The sequence below is a fragment of the Nymphalis io genome, chromosome 14 (assembly GCF_905147045.1).
Source record: "Nymphalis io chromosome 14, ilAglIoxx1.1, whole genome shotgun sequence".
Lineage (NCBI taxonomy): Eukaryota > Metazoa > Arthropoda > Insecta > Lepidoptera > Nymphalidae > Nymphalis > Nymphalis io.
In genome coordinates this window covers 11,451,285-11,471,122 of record NC_065901.1, presented here as the reverse complement: position 1 = coordinate 11,471,122, position 19,838 = coordinate 11,451,285, and the positions used below count along the sequence as shown (strand labels likewise).

At 31.4% G+C, this 19,838-nt stretch overlaps 1 protein-coding gene across 1 annotated transcript; it reads left to right on the top strand.

The window, feature by feature from the left end:
* The first annotated feature begins 9,431 nt into the window (after nt 1-9,431).
* On the top strand, nt 9,432-14,617 carry LOC126773514 (serine protease 28-like). The gene is made up of 8 exons (XM_050494463.1): nt 9,432-9,488; nt 9,596-9,617; nt 9,971-10,118; nt 10,625-10,761; nt 11,915-12,001; nt 12,727-12,821; nt 12,929-13,004; nt 14,545-14,617. Exons 1-8 carry the CDS (start codon nt 9,432-9,434, stop codon nt 14,601-14,603), a joined length of 681 nt encoding a protein of 226 aa, XP_050350420.1. The 3' UTR covers nt 14,604-14,617.
* The last annotated feature ends 5,221 nt before the right edge of the window (nt 14,618-19,838 follow it).

Here is a 19,838-nt window from a genome sequence, read left to right as displayed (position 1 = left end):
TCAAATGAAAATATTTAGAGGGACGTAATAAAAGGTACAAATTTAATTGAAATTAGCTTTGATAGTGTTTCTACAGTAAACCGCACTTGGAATGCAAGGAGAACCTTTTAGTTATACGATATTACATATAAATTCATTTAAGGGTCTCTAAAAAAAGATGCATATACATAGCAAAAATGGCGCTAAATCATAATTAAAATGTGTGTTCCTTCAATGAAATAAAACCACAGCTTGTATAATAAAGTTAGACTAAAGACAAATAAAAGAACATAAATAAAAAAATACAAGGAATATAACATTGAAATTATTATTGTTTTATTTTTATTAAAATAGCTAATGAAGTTTTTTTTTTTTAATTTACATAATTGAATAGAATTAATGTCCGATTATTAATATAGTTAATCTAATGTAGTATATACAACATAACTCTGTCACGGTAATTTTATATACACTTTATTGACTCGGCCCTATCCTTGAAATAAGTACCTACTCTGTTCCTTGTTGGGTATAGCTGATAAACTCTAATTACTGTAGACTTAAGACCTTTGCCAGTCATTAAAAAAGTAACAAATTATTTGACAAATTCAATGATTATTATATATCTCGCTGAATTTCGTACTTATTATAAAAAGTGTTGTAAAAAATGACCTGTTGTGTTGACTTGTATATCATTTAAAACACATTAAAGTGTAGTTAAAACGGACTAAGAAGTTTTCATGATAATTTTGACCTTCGTGCATCGATGCAAAACATGATAGGACAAATAAATAGCCCCTTATCACGCTGTAATTGCATTTCTAAGTAAAACAAAACACTAGCGTTAAAAGATTCTTGTGTGTTACTTACATATATTGTTAACTAGCTGTGTCCGCGTTTCACCCGCGTCTTAACTTAATTTAAAGAAATTACTAAGAACAGACTTATAATGTTATATGAGTGGAATGGATATTAGTATTTATTGGTCTTAGCCGCAGCCGGATCTAGATAGAGCAACAAACCATTGGCCATGGGAAAAACACCATTCCCTTAAATCTATTCCGATATAATTAAATGTCTTTCCCTGTGCTTTATTTATTTTGACAAGCGACACCTTCATAAGTAGTTGTGTCCTTTTAAAACTGAAAGGTAAATCTGTGTATTTAACAAAAAAAAACTTATTATCAACTAATCGACAAGATATAAATTTAACAAAATAATGAGAAAAAATATATGCCGCGACGAAACGAAATACCTATCTAACCTATAAACTTTAAAGTACAAAGTTATTTACAAACCGAAAACAAATATTTAAGTATGAGCATTTTCAAACTTACATTTGTAAGTACGGCGTTTTTTTCATTACTGTTAGTTCACCGAGGAAAAAATTGCCATAATATACTTTTTCCTAACCAGAATGATATTTCATGCGTTACTTTAAAATCACAGACTTCCATACAACGATTTATCCTTTACCTATACATACGAGCGAAGCCGCGGGCAATAGCTAGGTAAATATATAGTACCGAAAAACAAAGGAAATGTGTATTCCATATATTGTTATATTTTTTCCGTAATAGTACAGCTTTATTTAATAAGTTACTATCTTAAATGAAATTTATTATATTGTTAGTAAATGCTCAATTTTTTTTCCAAATTTAATATAAAATGTGATTTCGCTCACTATTATGTATTATATCAACATGACGTAGCCATGCGTTAAAGCGATAATTCGTTAATTTTCAAGTAAAGACTAGTACCCTGTGTTGGTCTGCTTTCTCCTACATACATACTTCTTTCTGAATCAGACACACACTGCATGTTAGGTCTCTTTTGAAGAAATCTCACTCGTAAGCAGAAGTGTGGATGTTTCCTTGGTGTGTTCAATATTTTAAGCGATGAAGTGACATGATAATCGATATATGAACACGAATTTATTACATAAACCTTATTGAAAACAATTATTTAAAAATGATAGGTATCTTTAAGATTAGTCGTAGAAGCAGAAAAATCATATCAATCCATTAATCTGTTTCTTTTAACTAGATAACTTATCACTGGACGCGAAGCGATTACTAATCTACATCCGGATTTAACGACTAATTTCAACTGATTCTGATTTAGAAATACATCGGTTTTTACTTTTTCAATTTTCACGCCTTATTAACTTTCTATGTTATCGTGCTTAAAGATCTCTGTTAAGAAATAGGTTTTAATTATAGGTATTTACCTATTGAAACGAATATATGACAAAGAATAATAAATAAAAATAATATATATATCCATGTTTTGAGATACCAAGAGATTGCGTAGGCGGTTCGTGTTTTCTGTCCCTTTCGTAATAATTTTGTAGTTTCGCTTTATTTTTGAAGTGACTGCATGTTCTTATTTTCAGAATCACGAGCGACTTTTTAGGATTAAGAATGGCTACGGACATTGTTGTTGTTGTTACATTTTAACGTCTGTAAGCCTAATAATATTTTAAGATAAAAATTAAATGTATTTAGCCTAGATTTTAACTTCAGCCTCATTACGTAGTTATTTCAAAGTATCAGTATAAAATCAGGTGAGTTTTTAACATAAGTTTAAAAATCAGAGGTCTGTACCTTTTTAACTCAACTCAAATACATTTGTAATTTTAGTAAATTTTTGAGATTTAATGGAAAACGCGTAAAATATTAGACGGTATTGTAATATCATTATCTATCTAGATTTAGGTGATGTCAATTTGTTACGACAATTTATTAACTCTCACGACGGGAACGACTACAACTTTAACACATACATAATACATATATACATTAGACGAGCCAGTTGGCGTGGTTAGTGGATGCATGCCTTTCACGCCGAAGGTTGTGGGTTCGATTTCCACCCAGGACAGATATTTGTATGCATGGACATGTCTGTTTGTCCTGAGTCTGGGTGTAATTATCTATATAAGTGTGTATTTACAAAAGAAAAATAATATATGTAGCATATCAGTTTCTGGTTTCCATAGTACAAGCTATGTACAAGCTTAATTTGGGATCAGATGGCAGTGTGTGAAAAATGTCCCAGGAAATTATTATTATATACATCAAAACAAACATCTAGCCCAGACGGCAGTCATTTCGGCAATTCATTAGTTCAGTGTCTAGATTTATAGTTTTTATTTTTAATATTACGAGCATATGGGCCACCTGATGGTAAGTGGTCACCAACGCCTATAGACATTGGCATTGTAAGAAACGTTAACCAGCCCCTACATTTACCAATGCGCCACCAACCTTGGGAACTAAGATGTTATGTATCTTGTGCCTGTAATTACACTGGCTCACTCACTCCTCAAACAATACCAAGTACTGCTGTTTTACGCTAGAATATCTGATGAGTGCGTGGTACCTACCCAGACGAGCCCTACCACCAGTAAACTGTATGAGTTACTGACTTATAGCTTATAAGGCTGAAGGTTCTGGCTTCAAATCCTGGTTCTCGAAATTCTCAAATGAAAAAAGAAATTCTCAAATGTAACCTGGAGTCAGGAAGTTAGCAGCGATACCGTACCTCGAAATTGAAAAAGCACATTCAACCGGTGTTCCTGCACCCGATATTTCTCCGGTCTTGTCGAATTGTCATCCTATCGTCCTATAAAAGATATATTAAGCAAAGATACATTTAAAGAACGCCTTCGTTTGTATTGACTCCTAAGTATGCACATACGTATGCACTATAATATCCCTAGTGTTGTTGGTTAATCACCGCCAAAAATTGACATCGTGACCAAACAGTAAACGAAGAGAAAAGGGAAGGCTGCACGCATTCTTACCAAGGTTAACGATAATATTAAAAATTAAACCAACAATAAATTGAAATATTACTTTTTTACATCTTCAAATATATTTCTTTTAAAATGAATTGTCAAGTAGGTCATTTATTACATTTTTTCTTTGATACACTAATGTGGAGATTTCGAGTATCAATTAAAAAAAAATTGAATATCAATACTTTCTTTATATTGAATTATGTAAATGAGAAACTTATCTTGATGGAAATTTTGGTAGAAATATTAAAATGTAATTTAACAAGATAATGGATACTTTACCAATAAAGTAAGAAACTTCTTTGAAATTATTAGACAATTATTATGGAAAATAAATAAGGATTGTTGGATTTAGATAAATAAGTGATTGTTTAATGTTAAGTGATATTAATTCAATAGTTAATTTTCAATCATATTAAATAATCTGCATTTTAACATTGTTAGGGCGGATTAATACATTTTGAAAGTATAGGCTGTTTTTTTTTTGTTTTTTTCCGCCCTGTCCTATAAATACGCACATAGAACAATTATTCACCTAAGTTAATTATGCTTAACCTGTTTTAAGCGTTCAAATAAAATTTTAATCATCAAACGCTAATAAAAAATTATTTATATAGTTTAATATTTATTTTTCATTATCGATTATTATTCGATCCATTTAAACAAAATATCCATTCATAAAATAATCACTCTTCAGAAGTTAAATTTCAGCAAAATAATATTTTATACCTAAATAATATTTAATTTAATTTACACAAGATATTAATTAAATGTAAACAACAGCTTCTGTATACATTTTAGAAACAAAAATTAACTTCGAAATAAATTCTAACGTTATTATTATACGTGTACAAGATCAGTCCAAAACACATTGAGTAGATAATTCAAAAGTAAACATTTTTATCCCAACAAAGTATTCCTAAAAGAAATAATCTCATTGTTAGTAAATCACAATTAAAATGAAGACGTTAAACTTCATAAAATTTAAGGCTTTAGTCGCGTTTCTTTCATTTTTGTCAATCACGAAAATCCCGAGATTGGTAAAATTTAATCCCGAATTTCCCGAATTCCCGATCGGGATCCCGGGATCGAATTTAATTCTTTAATTAAGATGTATTGACTATTACGGTATGGGATGGAATAGATGTACTTAGTTGGTTGTGGGGCTATATGTAAGCCCACCTGGGCTACACCACTCGATAAATATTCTACCGCCAAATAACAATACTCAGTATTGTTGTGTTTCGGTTGGTATAATGAGCGGGCCAGTAAAACCTTTGGTAAATAAGATCTTAATTCTCAAGGTGTGTGGCGCATTGGCGATGTAAGAAATGGTCGATATTTCTTACGGCACCATTGTCTATGCGGCAGCGGTGACCGCAAAACATCAGGTAGTCCATTTGTCCGTTCGCCTACATCTAATTTAAAAAAAAAAAAAAAAAACGTTTATCTTATCAACATTTACCGAGATGATTTTTAAAATGTAATATTGTATTTTCATGTGATACTGTGTCCACTGTTGGTTGACCTCTTAAATAAATATATAATTGTATTGTAATATTAGTTTATGTCTCATCATTAAAGAAAGTATCATGGTGTAAAGCCATATACACGTGCGTAGTTACAAGGAGTTACATGAACAATAAAACTAACATCAATAAGTTTCAAAATTGCGTCCAACTAATCAACAAACACCACACGGGCTAGGACAACGTTTGAAATAAATTACAAACAATAAGCGTCTTTACAATCTAGACGTCCAATATATTTAAAGTCATTTGAAACTTTCTCAGCTTTTTTAGCTAATAGTGAGTATAGATTGAGTTCGAGCTTTGTTAAGACAAATCAGCGTCTTTTATACCGTTGGTTGACTCCATGAGTGGGGTAGTTGTAAATAAGTTAGTCGATTATCCAAAAAAAAAATAATTGTTTGTTTATTTTTACGCTGGTTAATCCTTCTGTGTAAAAATAATTGATGTACAAGAAAAGATGACCCAGTGTTGAGATTACATTAATATTAACCGTAGTTTGCGCGTTCAAACCCGCGGTTCAAGCACTACGGAATTTTCATGCGCTTAATTTGGGTTTATTATTCATCTCGAGCTCGAAAGTGAAGGAAAACATCGTGAGGAAACATGCATATAGACAAATTAAATTTAGCCACATGTGTATTCACCAACCCGCGTCGGAAAAGCGTGATGGGAAAAGTTCCAAACATTCTTCTCAAAAAACGAGAGGTGGCCTTAGCCCAGCAATGGGACATTTACAGGCTGATACTTTATTTAAGTTTAATAAACTCTAGTTCCATGGACAATTAAACAATTTAATAATTATATATAATAGTAGTGTAGTATATATATGTATGTATGTATTATGAATGTAGTAGTGTATGTAGTATATAGGTAAACTGGCTTGTACCCTTCCCATTTATAAATATTATGATCCTCTGCCCAAAGGTTGCCTGGAAGAGATCGCTGCTTAGCGATAAGGCCGCCTGTTGCACCTCATGCAACTTTTTTTTTTTTTTTTGTTTAAAAATTGTAATTTTTAGTTTTAAGTTTGGGTGCAATAAAGTGTCAATAAATAAATAAATAAATAAATAATCCAATTACCTAAATACGTAATAATTTTCCATATATAACAATATTTTTATATTCTACGATTAACTAATATTATTAAATATGTGTTATCATTGGATTATATATTTTAAGCTCGATAAAAAATAACTGTTAATAATAGTAATCGCTGACGTGGGCGGTAATCTTAGATAAAAATGCAATTAGTATAAAACAATTAGCTGAAAATTATTAGTGGTTCATTGTACGCGACCGAAGATGAAGGCTTTTGGATTCGCTTTGTTGTGTGTGTTCGCCGCAGTGCAGGTAATACAGACTATATATTTATTTACATTATTATTATATTTTAATGCTTACAATATAAACAATACAGACAATATAAATTTCATTTAATAATAGAAAACCAGCCACCCAACCCGTATAATCTCGTAATAATATCGTATAGTTCTATGGTATAGTTCTAGTCGGCCTGATTTTTCTGAATTAATTTTTTTTTCTGAATATTTAAAATAAGAATAATATCAATGCCCGTTTTTTTAAAGGACTTACTAATATTCCTATTTACCCCTCGAATTAAGCGTAAAACTTGTGTTAGTGGGGAGGACAGCTCAAAGGTCTGGATCGAACCTGCGACTTTTTTTTTTTGTTTATCGCATTCTCATACAGAAAGACGCGGCTTAGTTTTATAATATGTTATGTCGTCAATATTCGATTTTCATGTTTTAATATATATCATAATTATTTTCGAGACACGAGTGGGTTTTTTATTTACTAATTTTTGTTAAATCAGTTTGTTAAGCCTTCATTCTATATAAAATAATTTATTTTTTTAACATATAAAACTCTAAGAAGGTTTATTTTTAACATTTAATTCTATTTTTATTTGTATTCATTGTATTTCAAAATTAATCTCGGTATTAACAAAAGTATTAAAATACATTGAAATGAAATACCTAAACGTTTAAATAACTTTGAAATTTATTTTAGCAGAATGTTATATAATTTCAACTCAATTGAATAATATTATATTTCGCAATTTTGGTCTCGAGATTAGATTTTAACACTGGCAGTCCTTGTACTTGTAGCTTATTTTACAAAGAGAAAAAAAAATGTACATTAAGATTAGCTTACAGTGTGACATTCTTGAATTTTTCAGTGACATTTTAGAATTTAGTTCACCGCCATTTTATGAATAAAGTGAAAAAACATAAGGCTGAATTATTGTGGGTTAACACCGTAACACTAAAAACCATAAAAAAGAAAAAAAGAAAGTATAAAAAAATTCAATTGCTTTAAAGCTAAAATTAAATTTAACAATGACGGCCTCTGCAAAGGCGAAAATTTGAATTCTATCATAGTATCTCAGGGTGGATCCAAGTATGAATTCAAGTTCCTCTAAATAAAAATAATATTTCAATAGTTTTTGCAAAAGTATATTTCTCTTCAACGGAGAATTATTTAACCGTTTTTGTTTTTTTTGACAATTTTATTTAATTATTCTTTTTCTAAATTATTCCAGGATTTTGATTATTTATGTTAATAGTTTTAATTATATAACTAAAGTATTTTTTATTTATGTATTTTGTGATTTATCTATTAATATCTTATTAGTATTAATTAATAATAATGTACAAAATTATATTATATATAATAATGGTATAAATAATACCAATAGGTGGATCTTATATATTACACGAGTATATAATGTAGATTACAAAATAAATAATGAACTGGAATTATCATAAATTAGAAAGTATTACAACATATAATCTGAATATGGAATAAATAATTTACAAAAACAGATAAAATATGTTTTAAAAAACTGCGTCCACTAAAAAAAATCTATTTCGATTAAATTAAATAATGTATATTATTTAATTAGGTAGAGTTAAAATAATGTTAAAGGCTTCGCAATTCTAAAGAAATGCATCTTTGTTTTGTCATACCCACATTATTTTCAGTAAAGAGTTTTATTTGTTATTCTTTTTGTGTACCGCCCGTGTTTTGTATATTCAATATTTAAGTATGTTAATCTTGTTTTCACAAATATTTAAAGTAAAATGTATTTTTTGAGATATAAATTCTTATGTAATTGAAATAAATTCCCAGCGATTCTAAGTGAAACTATTAAGTTTTTTCACAAATTATCGACATAGCTTACGTAAGCGCGTACCTAGTTCCCAAGTTTTTAAGTAACACACGCATAGCTGTTACACACATGTGTGAGTTCAATGACCCTGGTTTATGGACCATAAAATGCCTAACGTTTGAAATATTTTCTTAAAACATTTGTTGAGGAAAACCAGATAATTAACAGTATGTTTCTGTAACCCTTTTGGTGTACAATAAAGCATATTCTATTCTATAATTCCAACTATAGTAGAAATGGCATGCTCGCAGAAGTTGGAGTTTGCTGAAAAATATAATACATATTAAAAAGAAAAAAAAATACCTAACCTAAATTGTTAAACTTAAATTTAAACAAAAAAACGTAGATCCATTCAAAGCAGTGAAAATTATTAATTATACAATTTTTGAAAGTTTTAAAATGATCAAAATGAATTATTTAAAAATCACTTACGTAGAAATAACATTCAAGGCCTATTATTTTATTTAATCTGTAATCAAATCAGGTAATTATAAAGATAAAATACGTTTTTGTATATGTATTGAATATGATTGGAAATTAATAAGTATTATCTACATTAATCTTTTTTGTGATAAATGTAATACAAATTAATGAAGCGTATTAGTATTTTATCCAGGAAAGCATTATTATGGAATGATAAAAACTTTTTGGTCAAAACTATTTATTAGTCACTAAATAATAACATCTTATTCTATACAATACAATTCTATACAATACTTTTTCATAGTAAACAGCCTGGTAATTTCCCACATCTGGGCCAAGGCCTCGACTCCTGTCGTTCAGAAAGTTTTGGAGTTTGTTCGACCACGCTACTCCAATTGGAATACACATGTCAAAGAATTTTAGTGTAATCTAACACATGCAGGTTTTCTCACGATGTTTTCCTTACATCTCGAGCACGAGATGAATTATAAACACAAATGTGATTAACATGAGAACTCAGCAGTTCCAAGCAGAGCAGGGCCCAAGCCACGGTTCCAAAACCGTGGTCTTTGGTTAAGATTTACAGTTTCTAGCCATCTCGCTATGTCGGCTCATTGTTTATATTTATCAATGTTTATTACTCGGAATTCTGATCAAGCATTTTTTTTTCAGGCTCGCAGCACTGGTGTAGGGTGTAAGTATACATTTTTTAATTTGTAATTAAATCAAAATCAGAACAAAATACTAGGTTTTTAGAAGCACTTTTGGATCGTCAATTAACAATATTAAATTATTAAACAATCTGAATAAGAACATTGTGTTATCAACAAATATTTAAAAATTATAGTTTTTATTTATAATAATTATTTATTTTAATTCTTTATTGTTCTTTTTTCTTGTTTAAAGCATTACCGTTCAAGTTTCAAATTAAAAAAAAAAAAAAGTACTTGTGTGCTTCTGTAAAATTTTCTTTTTACTCGGTCCGATAATCTCACCATTATAAAGAGATTAATTAACGTAACTAATTAACATTAATTCTTTCAACAGCTCTATCTACTCCCGCGCAGAATGGCGAAAACCCTTGGGTAGTACACTTGCGCGTCGCCGCCTCCGACAACGATGGTCTTCTCAGAACTTGCGTTGGATCGATCGTCGACGCATCCTGGGTCCTCACCTCGGCTAGCTGTGTTAAGAAGTAAGTATAACATTAGTATTTAATGTAAAACAACCAATGTCGCGCCGATTCATATATCGTGCCAACTCGACGCCTCTCTACACTACCTCTTGTATGCGTGGCGCATAAACTATATATTATTTCGTTGCTATTATAAAAAATATATATTCATCATTAACAAAGCTTTATTTTATTAAGTATTAATTCTTTTAATTTCAATTTCAATATTTTATATCTGTTGAAAGCTTCATTTCGCACTTATTTTATATAATAATTACAAATAAATAAAAAATTGATTCGACTGTCGAGTAGGTATATAAACTTCAGATGCAAGAATCAAATCAGTTGTATAAGTTTTGGATTTTTAAATAATGTAGACGTTTATTTAATTTTTTTTTTAAACCGTGACTTTTTGTCTCGAACTGGCTGGAAAATTTTGCTTATAAATCTGGATTATTCCAATTTATTCGGGCCACTACATAAATAAAAAGTGATATGTCATTACATCAGCTACCTTTGTGTCATAGCTCCCGCTTCATCTGGATTCGTTATGGCGCTGCTGACGTGATCCGTCCTGAACTGGTTACGGAGAGCACCACGGTCACAATCAACCCCGATAACAACCTAGCTCTTATTGACATCAATAGAAAATTGCAAAATACTGGTAAGTTAGTCCTAAGGCCAGGGTTTGGTTAACTCTCGGCAATGTGGAAGTCTAGAATTCAATATGAAATAATTATTCTGTGCAATATAAGCTTTATTTGACGGGCCGGTTGCCGTGGTTGATAAATACTTGCCTTTTACGCCGAAGGTTGTGGATTCGATTACCACCCAGGACAGACATTTGTGTGCATGAACATGTCTGTTTGTCCTGAGTCTGGGTATAATTATCTATATGTATGTATTTACAAAACAAAAGTAGTATATGTAGTATATCTGTTGTCTGTTTCCCATAGTACGAGCTCTGCTTAGTTTGGGATCAGATGGCTTTGTGTGAATAATGTCCCAGGATATTATTATTATATATATAGAAGATTGTAACTTAAAAATTGTCAATTTTTGTATTATAAAAAGTAATTTAGTCTAGACTTAAATAGTTTAAGTTACAAGAGTATTAAGCGAAAACTAAGTACTTTTGCTTAAAACTTTTTAATACAATTAAAAATAAGGAATATCTATAAACTGTATTTATTTTAGATGTTTTGAGAAATACAACTTTATAAAAAAAGATAAGAAAATAATTGAGTCTCCAGCTGAACGTAGGTCGGCACAATTAAAATTCGACGCTAACGACCGCTCTATTAATTAAAGGGTTGTTGGAAGTTAAGACAAACTTCTTAGAGTTTCGAATAACCAATTTGGTTTAATTTCGTTTGGACGCTTCTGATGTTTCTTATTTAACTAATAGGATTGTCTCAATAGCGTTTGGGACTTTTGGCCCGTTAATAGCACTATTTTTTTTTAATTATTAATCTTATTTCGAATTAAATAAGTTTTAAAATGGTAGTTAGGGACTACTACCGTCCTTACGTTGTTTAGCGGAAGTTTAGTTAAACACTGATGACTATCGCCCTTATTAATTTGTCTCTTTCTGTCATTACTGATTTGAAATTTGAGGGAAAGAGACCAGACCAGACCAGATCAATGCTGTATTGATGATTAATCATCCATACCTATAAACGTTTAAGAGGTTAATAGATAAATAATTATGTTTTCTTCTTTCGAATATCAAATCAACGATGAAAGAATTATTTAATCTGTGGGTGGGGGTGGGATGAAAGAATTATTTAATTTAATAGTTTTTTTTGATTTCGTAGTAAACATCAGCCCCATTCCTCTGGCTGCAAGTAACACTGAACTGCCTACATCTGGAAAACTTTGCGTCTATGGTGCTGTTGAAGGCGGTAAGATATTTTTCATAAAATAACTATTTAGGATTGTAATTGCAAAAGTCATGATGTCATAGTCAAAGCTACTTGATCTCCATGGTCTTATCCGTGTAATTAGCGGCAGTAGATATCAAATTAGTAATAATAATAATAATTTGATTATTTAAAACTGCGTAATAAGCTGCATTGTTTATTACAGTGTATGTATTGTTTTATTGCTATAGTTGGGTCTTTATATTCTCAGTAGCAGTTCGGTGTTTGGACATGTCGCACTTCCGTTCTCCGAAAAGCACGTAAAGCGATTGTTTCTGCGTCTGATTTCTTTCTGATCGTCAGCTTTTCCTTTTTTCCCTCACTGTGCTTGTGCGCACTATGCACATGAAGTATATTTTTGGCGCAGATTGCCACCTGTGTACCATACGACCTAAATTATAAAACATTATTAATCACTGTCAATAATATATGTGTAACAACCTAATGCCCCTAATTTAGTGAAATATTCATTCCCAAACTTTTCACACAGTTTTTCTGTACCTTCTTTTGATTTATTACCGGTTTCCGTCGGCGGCTTCTCCCACGTTTAAGGGGGGAGAGATGTTACAACGTGTATGAAAAAATTTATTATGATCGGTTGAGGTGTCAAGATGTAACAAAAAAATTGAGTCATTTTCGCATTTATAATATTAATAAGGATTATATAATAGAACATTCAACAAGAGTTTCGTTTCATGTTAATTCAGCTCCCGGAGAAAAGCTGAGCTGCTTCAACGTGGATTTGAAAGCTAACGAAGATGGCAGCATTGTCGGCAGCAGTGATGACGGACAAGCTACCGAGGTAAACATAATGTTTCTGATATTTTAGGACCGATTTCTCAAGAGTGTCTACTTTGTTCTTATAGAATAGCAACACTGTTTGTCATTATAAATGATTTTTTTTGACAGTTCGACTTTGGCGCTCCTCTAGTGAGCGAAGGCGTGCAAGTCGGCGTGCTTACCGACGTCACGGAAGGCAGCGCAGGTAAGGAAGTTTTTATTATATGACCAATTTTCGTCCGTGTTTAAAGGGGGGGGGGAGGTGTATTAAGTATAAAAAAGCCTATATCCTTTCTAAAGGTTCAAGCTTGCTTCACACCAAATTACATTAAAATCGGTTCAGTGGTTTGCAGGTTTAAAGACAGACTAACTTTCGAATTTATAATATTAGTAAAGATTAAATGCCGAGAAACGTTTGAAATATGAAATTCGTCTTTGGGCTGATGATAATTTTTTTTTATACAACTGTCATGGTCATTACTTAACCGACCGAATATTAATATGTATATACTATTAAATTATGTAAAGATAAATCGCAAGATATTAGCGTTTGTTGTTTTAGAACGTTCATTAAAATAATTTTAATCATGAAATAAATAATTTTAAGATGTAATTCGATTTATAATTAATTTGTTGTTGATCACAATTTTTTTTTAATTTAAATGTCATAAAAAGAAAAGAAAAAAGCAAAGACTTAAAAAAAAGATATTTATGACTAGCTAAACGGTTTATATATAATAAATATTTTATACATACATAACATATAAAATATTTTTATATTTTTATAATTCATAAATACCTGGTCGTTTTCTTTATATATTAAGACAAAAATACTATATCGAATATAATGATAGATTCCCAACAAGGGAAAAGCAATGAATGGAGGTCAAAATTAGTCAATTACAAACCCATTTATCACATTTAATATGATAGATTGCGGACTCATCTCGCCAATATTCGATCGTTAGATACATCAACATTTTGTACAACATAATTATTAAATTATTAGCCGATAAATAAAGCGAATATATTATACACATATATCAATACGTAGTTTATTTTTAAATGTAATAATAATTAAAAAAATGTTTGTCATAAATTGTAATAAAAGTAGAAATTAACGAAAAGTTGTTATTTATTATCTTAGTATACAGCAGAAGTTTAGATTAATGAACGGAAATATTTATTTTGCATTAAAAATAATGGCATCATAATAAAATTTTTACTTCACACACTTACTTATAAAAGTTGCTTAGCAGCGTAATAGTTAAACATAGATTTATCTCTTTCTGTCCTTATTGATTTGAAATTCGAAAGAAGAGGACACAGCATTGTTTAACTAATTACACGCTGCTCAGTTTACAAGTAAGGACGTAGTATTTTAGATTATATTTAAATATGAAATATATTGGAATATTTATGTGTAACACAGTAAACTCGGAATTTTATAGCATGTGACGTCACCAGTATTGTAATATGTCGGATGTAAACTGTCGTAAGTCGTAAATATACAAAGTGTTTCAGCGGTCGCACTTTGTATATTTGTTATAGCCTTGTGCCTCTAGTTACGTATTGGCGGTAGTGTATATTAGGAGTGGGTGGTACCTACCCAGACGTACTTGCACAAAGCCCTGTACCAAGTAAACTATTAAACGATAATTAATATTACATTTTATATATACAATGTTTATTAGGCTTAAAGTGAAGTTCATTGATCTAATTTATTTCTTGTGTATTCTTTTCAGTATTTCTGAACACCGCAAAATACAACGAATGGATCTCTGGTATTACCAGCCAGCAATAACACAGCTATTAAGTACACGTGTTGACAACAGAAGTGCGTGTTATGTAATAATAAGGAATAAATGAAATACAATATATAATCATGTTTTTATTGTGTTACCTCCTCTCTTGATTTTATAATAAGTAACTCAGTTACGTATGAACTGGTTGGGGGTTAATTGAAAGATCTTTTAACGTTGAATTTGTGAAAATTATTTTATATAATTCTATTTGTGAATAATAACAATAATGCTTATAAATGTCAGAAGGACCAAACTATGAATGAAATATAACTGTATTCCATTGTTTATTGATATTTATTGAAGACATATTATATTGTTAACACAAGATGTCTCTGGCCAGTGGTACTTTACCAAGGTGTCCCGTTTGCTACTATAATTGTAAAGATGAATGACGTATTTATTCAGACGTTGGCCATTATTGGTGATTATATGTGATGCTATGTGGAAGGAGTAAAATGTCCCTTAGAAATAAGATGACATTATACAAAACCTTCATACGTCCCATTATGACCTATGCGAGTCCTGTCATTGCCCACTGCTCACCGTATCAGATCAAACGACTGCAGATGATACAAAATCACAAATCATGTCTAAGGGAAGACACTATACCCAACACACATACACCGTTTCCGCCGGCGGAAACGTGGTCCCCGACTAGTGACGTCACGAAACCGGTCGTGACATAGTATGGTGCTTCTTGCAGAAGCGCTTCCCACCAAACTGACTACGAGGTATATAGATCTTGTAGGAGACACCCTCAGGATGGACGTCATGTAGAGCCCAAGACGGCTCGAAATTCAAGGCGGAGTCTAGTACTCGCCTCAACGCCCGGTGACGCTGTAAAGGCCAATAGGGCCAACAGCATATACTCATACCAGAAAAAAAAGGTGAAAAACGGTCGTCTGCGCAAGAGATATGAAAGTAATAAGTTTGTGTACAAACACAGTTGCACTCTCTGTTCTCTTGCTCTCATAATCTGATGTGATGGATATCTAAGTTCGAAGGTTAGGTAACATCTACTCATTACATTTTCGACTGCCAAGCAGCAATACTTGTATTGTTGTGTTTTAGTTGTGTCTTGCAAAAGGGACATAACATCTTAGTCCCCAAGGTTGGTGGAGCATTGGTGATGTAGAGAATTTAATATTTCTTATAGTGCTAACGTCTATGGGTGGCGGTAAAGTATAAAATAATAATATATCAGAGTTATAACAGCTGTATATTTTGTACTCATTATTGGCGTCGTCCACCAACCCGCATTGGAGCAGCATGGTGGAATAAGCTACAAACAAAAAGCAAAAAACCAAAGCTGTTACTTTTATTGGCGTCATGTAACACACAGAGTCATGGTGATTCACAGAAAATAGCTTAGATAACGTTCATGACATTGAAAAATTATAGCAAGAAGTATGAGTCTGAGTAGAACCAACATTTTCGTAATCATATCGATTATACACATGACGAGTTTGTTATGACGTCATCGTTAGAGTCATCGAGATAGCTTGAATATGTGAATATTAACCGAAGATTGTCGATTCGAACCCGGGCAAGAATGGTTAATTTTTCTATTGCTTAATATCGAATGAAATCCGCATTTCAACAGGATGGTGAAATAAGCTCTAAGAATTTCTTGGAGAGGAGAGGAGGCCTTTGACCAGCAGTGGGAATTTAGGCTTTGTTAGTTCTACTTTTTTGAGCGATCGAAGTCGGCTGAAGTTCTCAACGAAGACTTGGATCGTCTTGTGAGCATCTACACAAGTGTATGTGATTGTGAAGCTGTCTGTAAATAAAAAAATGCAGATACATTGAAAATAACGTAAGCTGAAACAACTTGATACTTGGGAGATCGACCGACTTTCATTCGACTAATAATTAGTTTTATTTTTTTTCTGAAAATACATCTACAAAATATTAAAAAACCAAACTTTTTCTAAAGACAAAATTTGAGCCAAATCGTTGAAGCCGTTTCCGAGATACACAATATATTTACAAGAATTACTTATTTCATGTTATAAGTATATAAGTAGCCCGACATTAATTCTTGAACTTTCTTTTTTACATATTTAATTAGCTGTTATGAAATTTAATTTATGTTTTTTTTTTTGGGATGTCAATTTGATTAAATAAAACTCGGTAGAAATCGTGTGTATAATGATTTTGTAAGTATTTCTTAACGCGGGGCTTAATAAGTATTACTCGGCCGTATAGGGTTGTCAGCCTTTTATTTATAAAGTTTCTAAAAGCAAGTTTTGAATATAATTTTTTTTCTCGTAGGTAATTCTTAATAATAGATAATAAAAAACTAGCACTTTACAATAAGATTTCTTTAAAAAAAAATCTACAATGTGTCAACCCTAACACTTGTGGGCCAATCGGGCATTGGTTAACTTCGCAAATACTTGCTGCGGATAAAGTTATTGCTTAAGTGTTAGACATTTCTCAGTTAAGCATAATTTCCATTACAAATCACTTATTTATGTTAAACTGTTCTGTCATTCGCAGGAATTCAGATAGTAGACGTACATACTTATGTATGTTTGTATGTCAGATTTTGAAGGATTTTTGTCACAAACTGACTTCCACTCTGGCAAAGCCGCGAGTTTTTCTATTTAATAAATATAACTAAATTTAAAAGCTATTTGGTTAAACGTATAATTTTAAAACCTGTACCGATTATGGTGAAATTGAGAATACGGATAGAGAAGAATCATTAAAAAAAGTAAAATCAATTACCTAATTGTATTATAACTATTTATTTCTTTCATGGACGATAATAATGATCGATCGAGAAAGCTTAAGAACTATTCACTGGAAGTATTTGCATGTTAATACAGTTTTCTCATTATATATATTAAAATTATTATTTTATTATTTATTATATATATTCAGATTTGATAGAGCAATACCCGTTGTGAGGAATTACTATTATTCCTATTTACCTCTCCAATTAAGTGTTAAGCGTGTGCTAAAAGCGGAGATGACAATAGCCTAAGCTGGGATCGAGCCTGCGACTTTTACATCCGTAAAAAAATACTCTATTTACATTTGTCATATCAAAGTCAAAGTCAAAATATACTTTATTTTAAATTTTTTTATTTTAACATACCTGCCATCGGTTCGAAATGTACCCACCGAGAAGAACTGGCTGCATCTCTGTAGTATTAGTATTAGTGTGATGCCGCCTGTTAATAAAAACATTGCATATTTTAATAACGTAAATCCAAATTATAGAACAGATACATAAAAGACACAAAACATCTGAGGATGATGATACATGATGATGTGGATTACCTGAAGATAAATCAGAAGTGACTGCTCTATCGGTGATTAATTGTAATATACATAAACTTGAAAGTGGTGACCTACTGCCGACCGTTCACGTAATCGCGTCAATGATCCACTTACCATAGCGTCACGAATGAAGATCGCACTTTAATAATTTTATAGCCCCTGTTATTTTATATATATTTATAGACCATTATTTTATACTTATAGTATAATAGCCGAGATGGCTGATGATCGTGGGATCAAATCCGAGCAAGCATTACTGAAAGATCTGTGCTTAACTTGTATTTATAATTAATCTCGTGCTTGACGGTGCAGGATAACATTGTGAGGAAACCTGCATGTGTCTAATTTCACTGAAATTCTGCCACATGTGTATTTCACCAACCCGTATTGGAGCAGCGTGATGGAATAAGCTCTGTCCTCAAAAAAGGAGAGAAGGCCCAGCATTAGGAAATGCACAGGCTGTTACTACATAAAAACGGGTTTTGGAATTTTTTGTGATATAAAGCAGGTCAGTGGACCGGCAAATGTGCCACCACGTGGTAAGTGGTCACAGTGGGTTGCGAAATTCCAAATGTATTTAGAAGTTTGGAGTACACGAATATACGTACCCCCTACTTTAACTTCATGGTAGGGATCTGTGCGAGCCCATCAGGCTAGATATTACACACTCATTTCATATTCTACCTCCAAACAGCAATACCTACGTAGTATAGTTGTGTTCCGGTTTGAAATTTGAGTCGGCCAGTTCCTTCAAGTACAAGGGACATAACATCTTATTTCCCAAGGTTGGTCGAGCATTTTTGATATAAGCAATAGTTAAAATTTCTACAATCAGGTGCCCCACTTGCCCGTCCACCTATGTTATAAAAATAAAAAAATGTATATAGTCGAGAGAATGAAAGCGTGCTTAAAAATATTTATTATCTGTACAGATAATGTGTTTTTTTTTTTTAAATATTTTACGTATAGACGCAACAATGTTTTATTTTACAGATGATGTTGCAAGACGTCCAAGTGTATTAGGATGTTAACATTTAAACTTAATCGATTAACGATACTCGACGTATTTTGCGTCACTCTTGCAAAATGTATCCGTGTACTTATAATTCTAGATACGTGTAGATACGCCCTCGCTAGTTGAGAGTTCATCGACATTGCATTATACGTAGTTTTGACGGCCTTACAAATACTACAAACGTATAGTTTACGTGCTTGTAGTAATAACATAGATAGTGAAAAATAATTGTACGATAGTAAAATTTATTTATTTTGAACAAATTATACATATATTAAACAATAAATACGATAGGAACTACATTAGTATAAAACGGTGTCGTAGCTACTATCGCCCTTCAAGTCGACAGCACATTTATTTATTATTTGTTCATTATAAACATAATAATCAAATATCATTTAATTTAACAAAATATACTATATAAATATATACATCTAAATATATATACTATAAGGAAGGGTTGGGTAGGAAGAAAGAATAGGTTAGGTCAATGTTATATTGATCGTTTTAGTAATGCTTCAGTCTCATCATAGCCCAAATTGAGAAGCCAGTTGGTCATTTGAATTTTACACTGGTAAGTCGTAAGTGAGACAATATTGTTCTTCTTATTTATTCTATTATATAAATAATTGTATTGGTGACTTGCCATCGCTGATTTAAATGGAATGGTCTAGCAAACTCTTTCACTTCTGCGTTTGTTAGATACAAACTTATTATAGGGAATGAAAAAAATGATAAATAAACTTATCATTAATTAAGCATTGCAATTATTAAGTTGACTCATGTACCATACTTTTGGTACATGAATTTTACTTTGGTTCATGCTCACAATCATAATCACAAAAATAATAATAAAAATATATAAGATATAAAATGCTTTTAAGTTTTTAGTAGCCCGCAGTCTGGAAGTTGGAAGTGAGTATACTCC

What these genes read in the sequence shown, in the direction of transcription:
- LOC126773514 (XM_050494463.1), top strand. Translation starts at nt 9,432, where the DNA reads ATGAGAACTCAGCAGTTCCAAGCAGAGCAGGGCCCAAGCCACGGTTCC. An exon ending in TCGCAGCACTGGTGTAGGGT is followed by an intron (nt 9,618 to 9,970) that starts GTAAGTATACAT and finishes TTCTTTCAACAG; the next exon opens with CTCTATCTACTCCCGCGCAG. An exon ending in ATGACGGACAAGCTACCGAG is followed by an intron (nt 12,822 to 12,928) that starts GTAAACATAATG and finishes TTTTTTTGACAG; the next exon opens with TTCGACTTTGGCGCTCCTCT.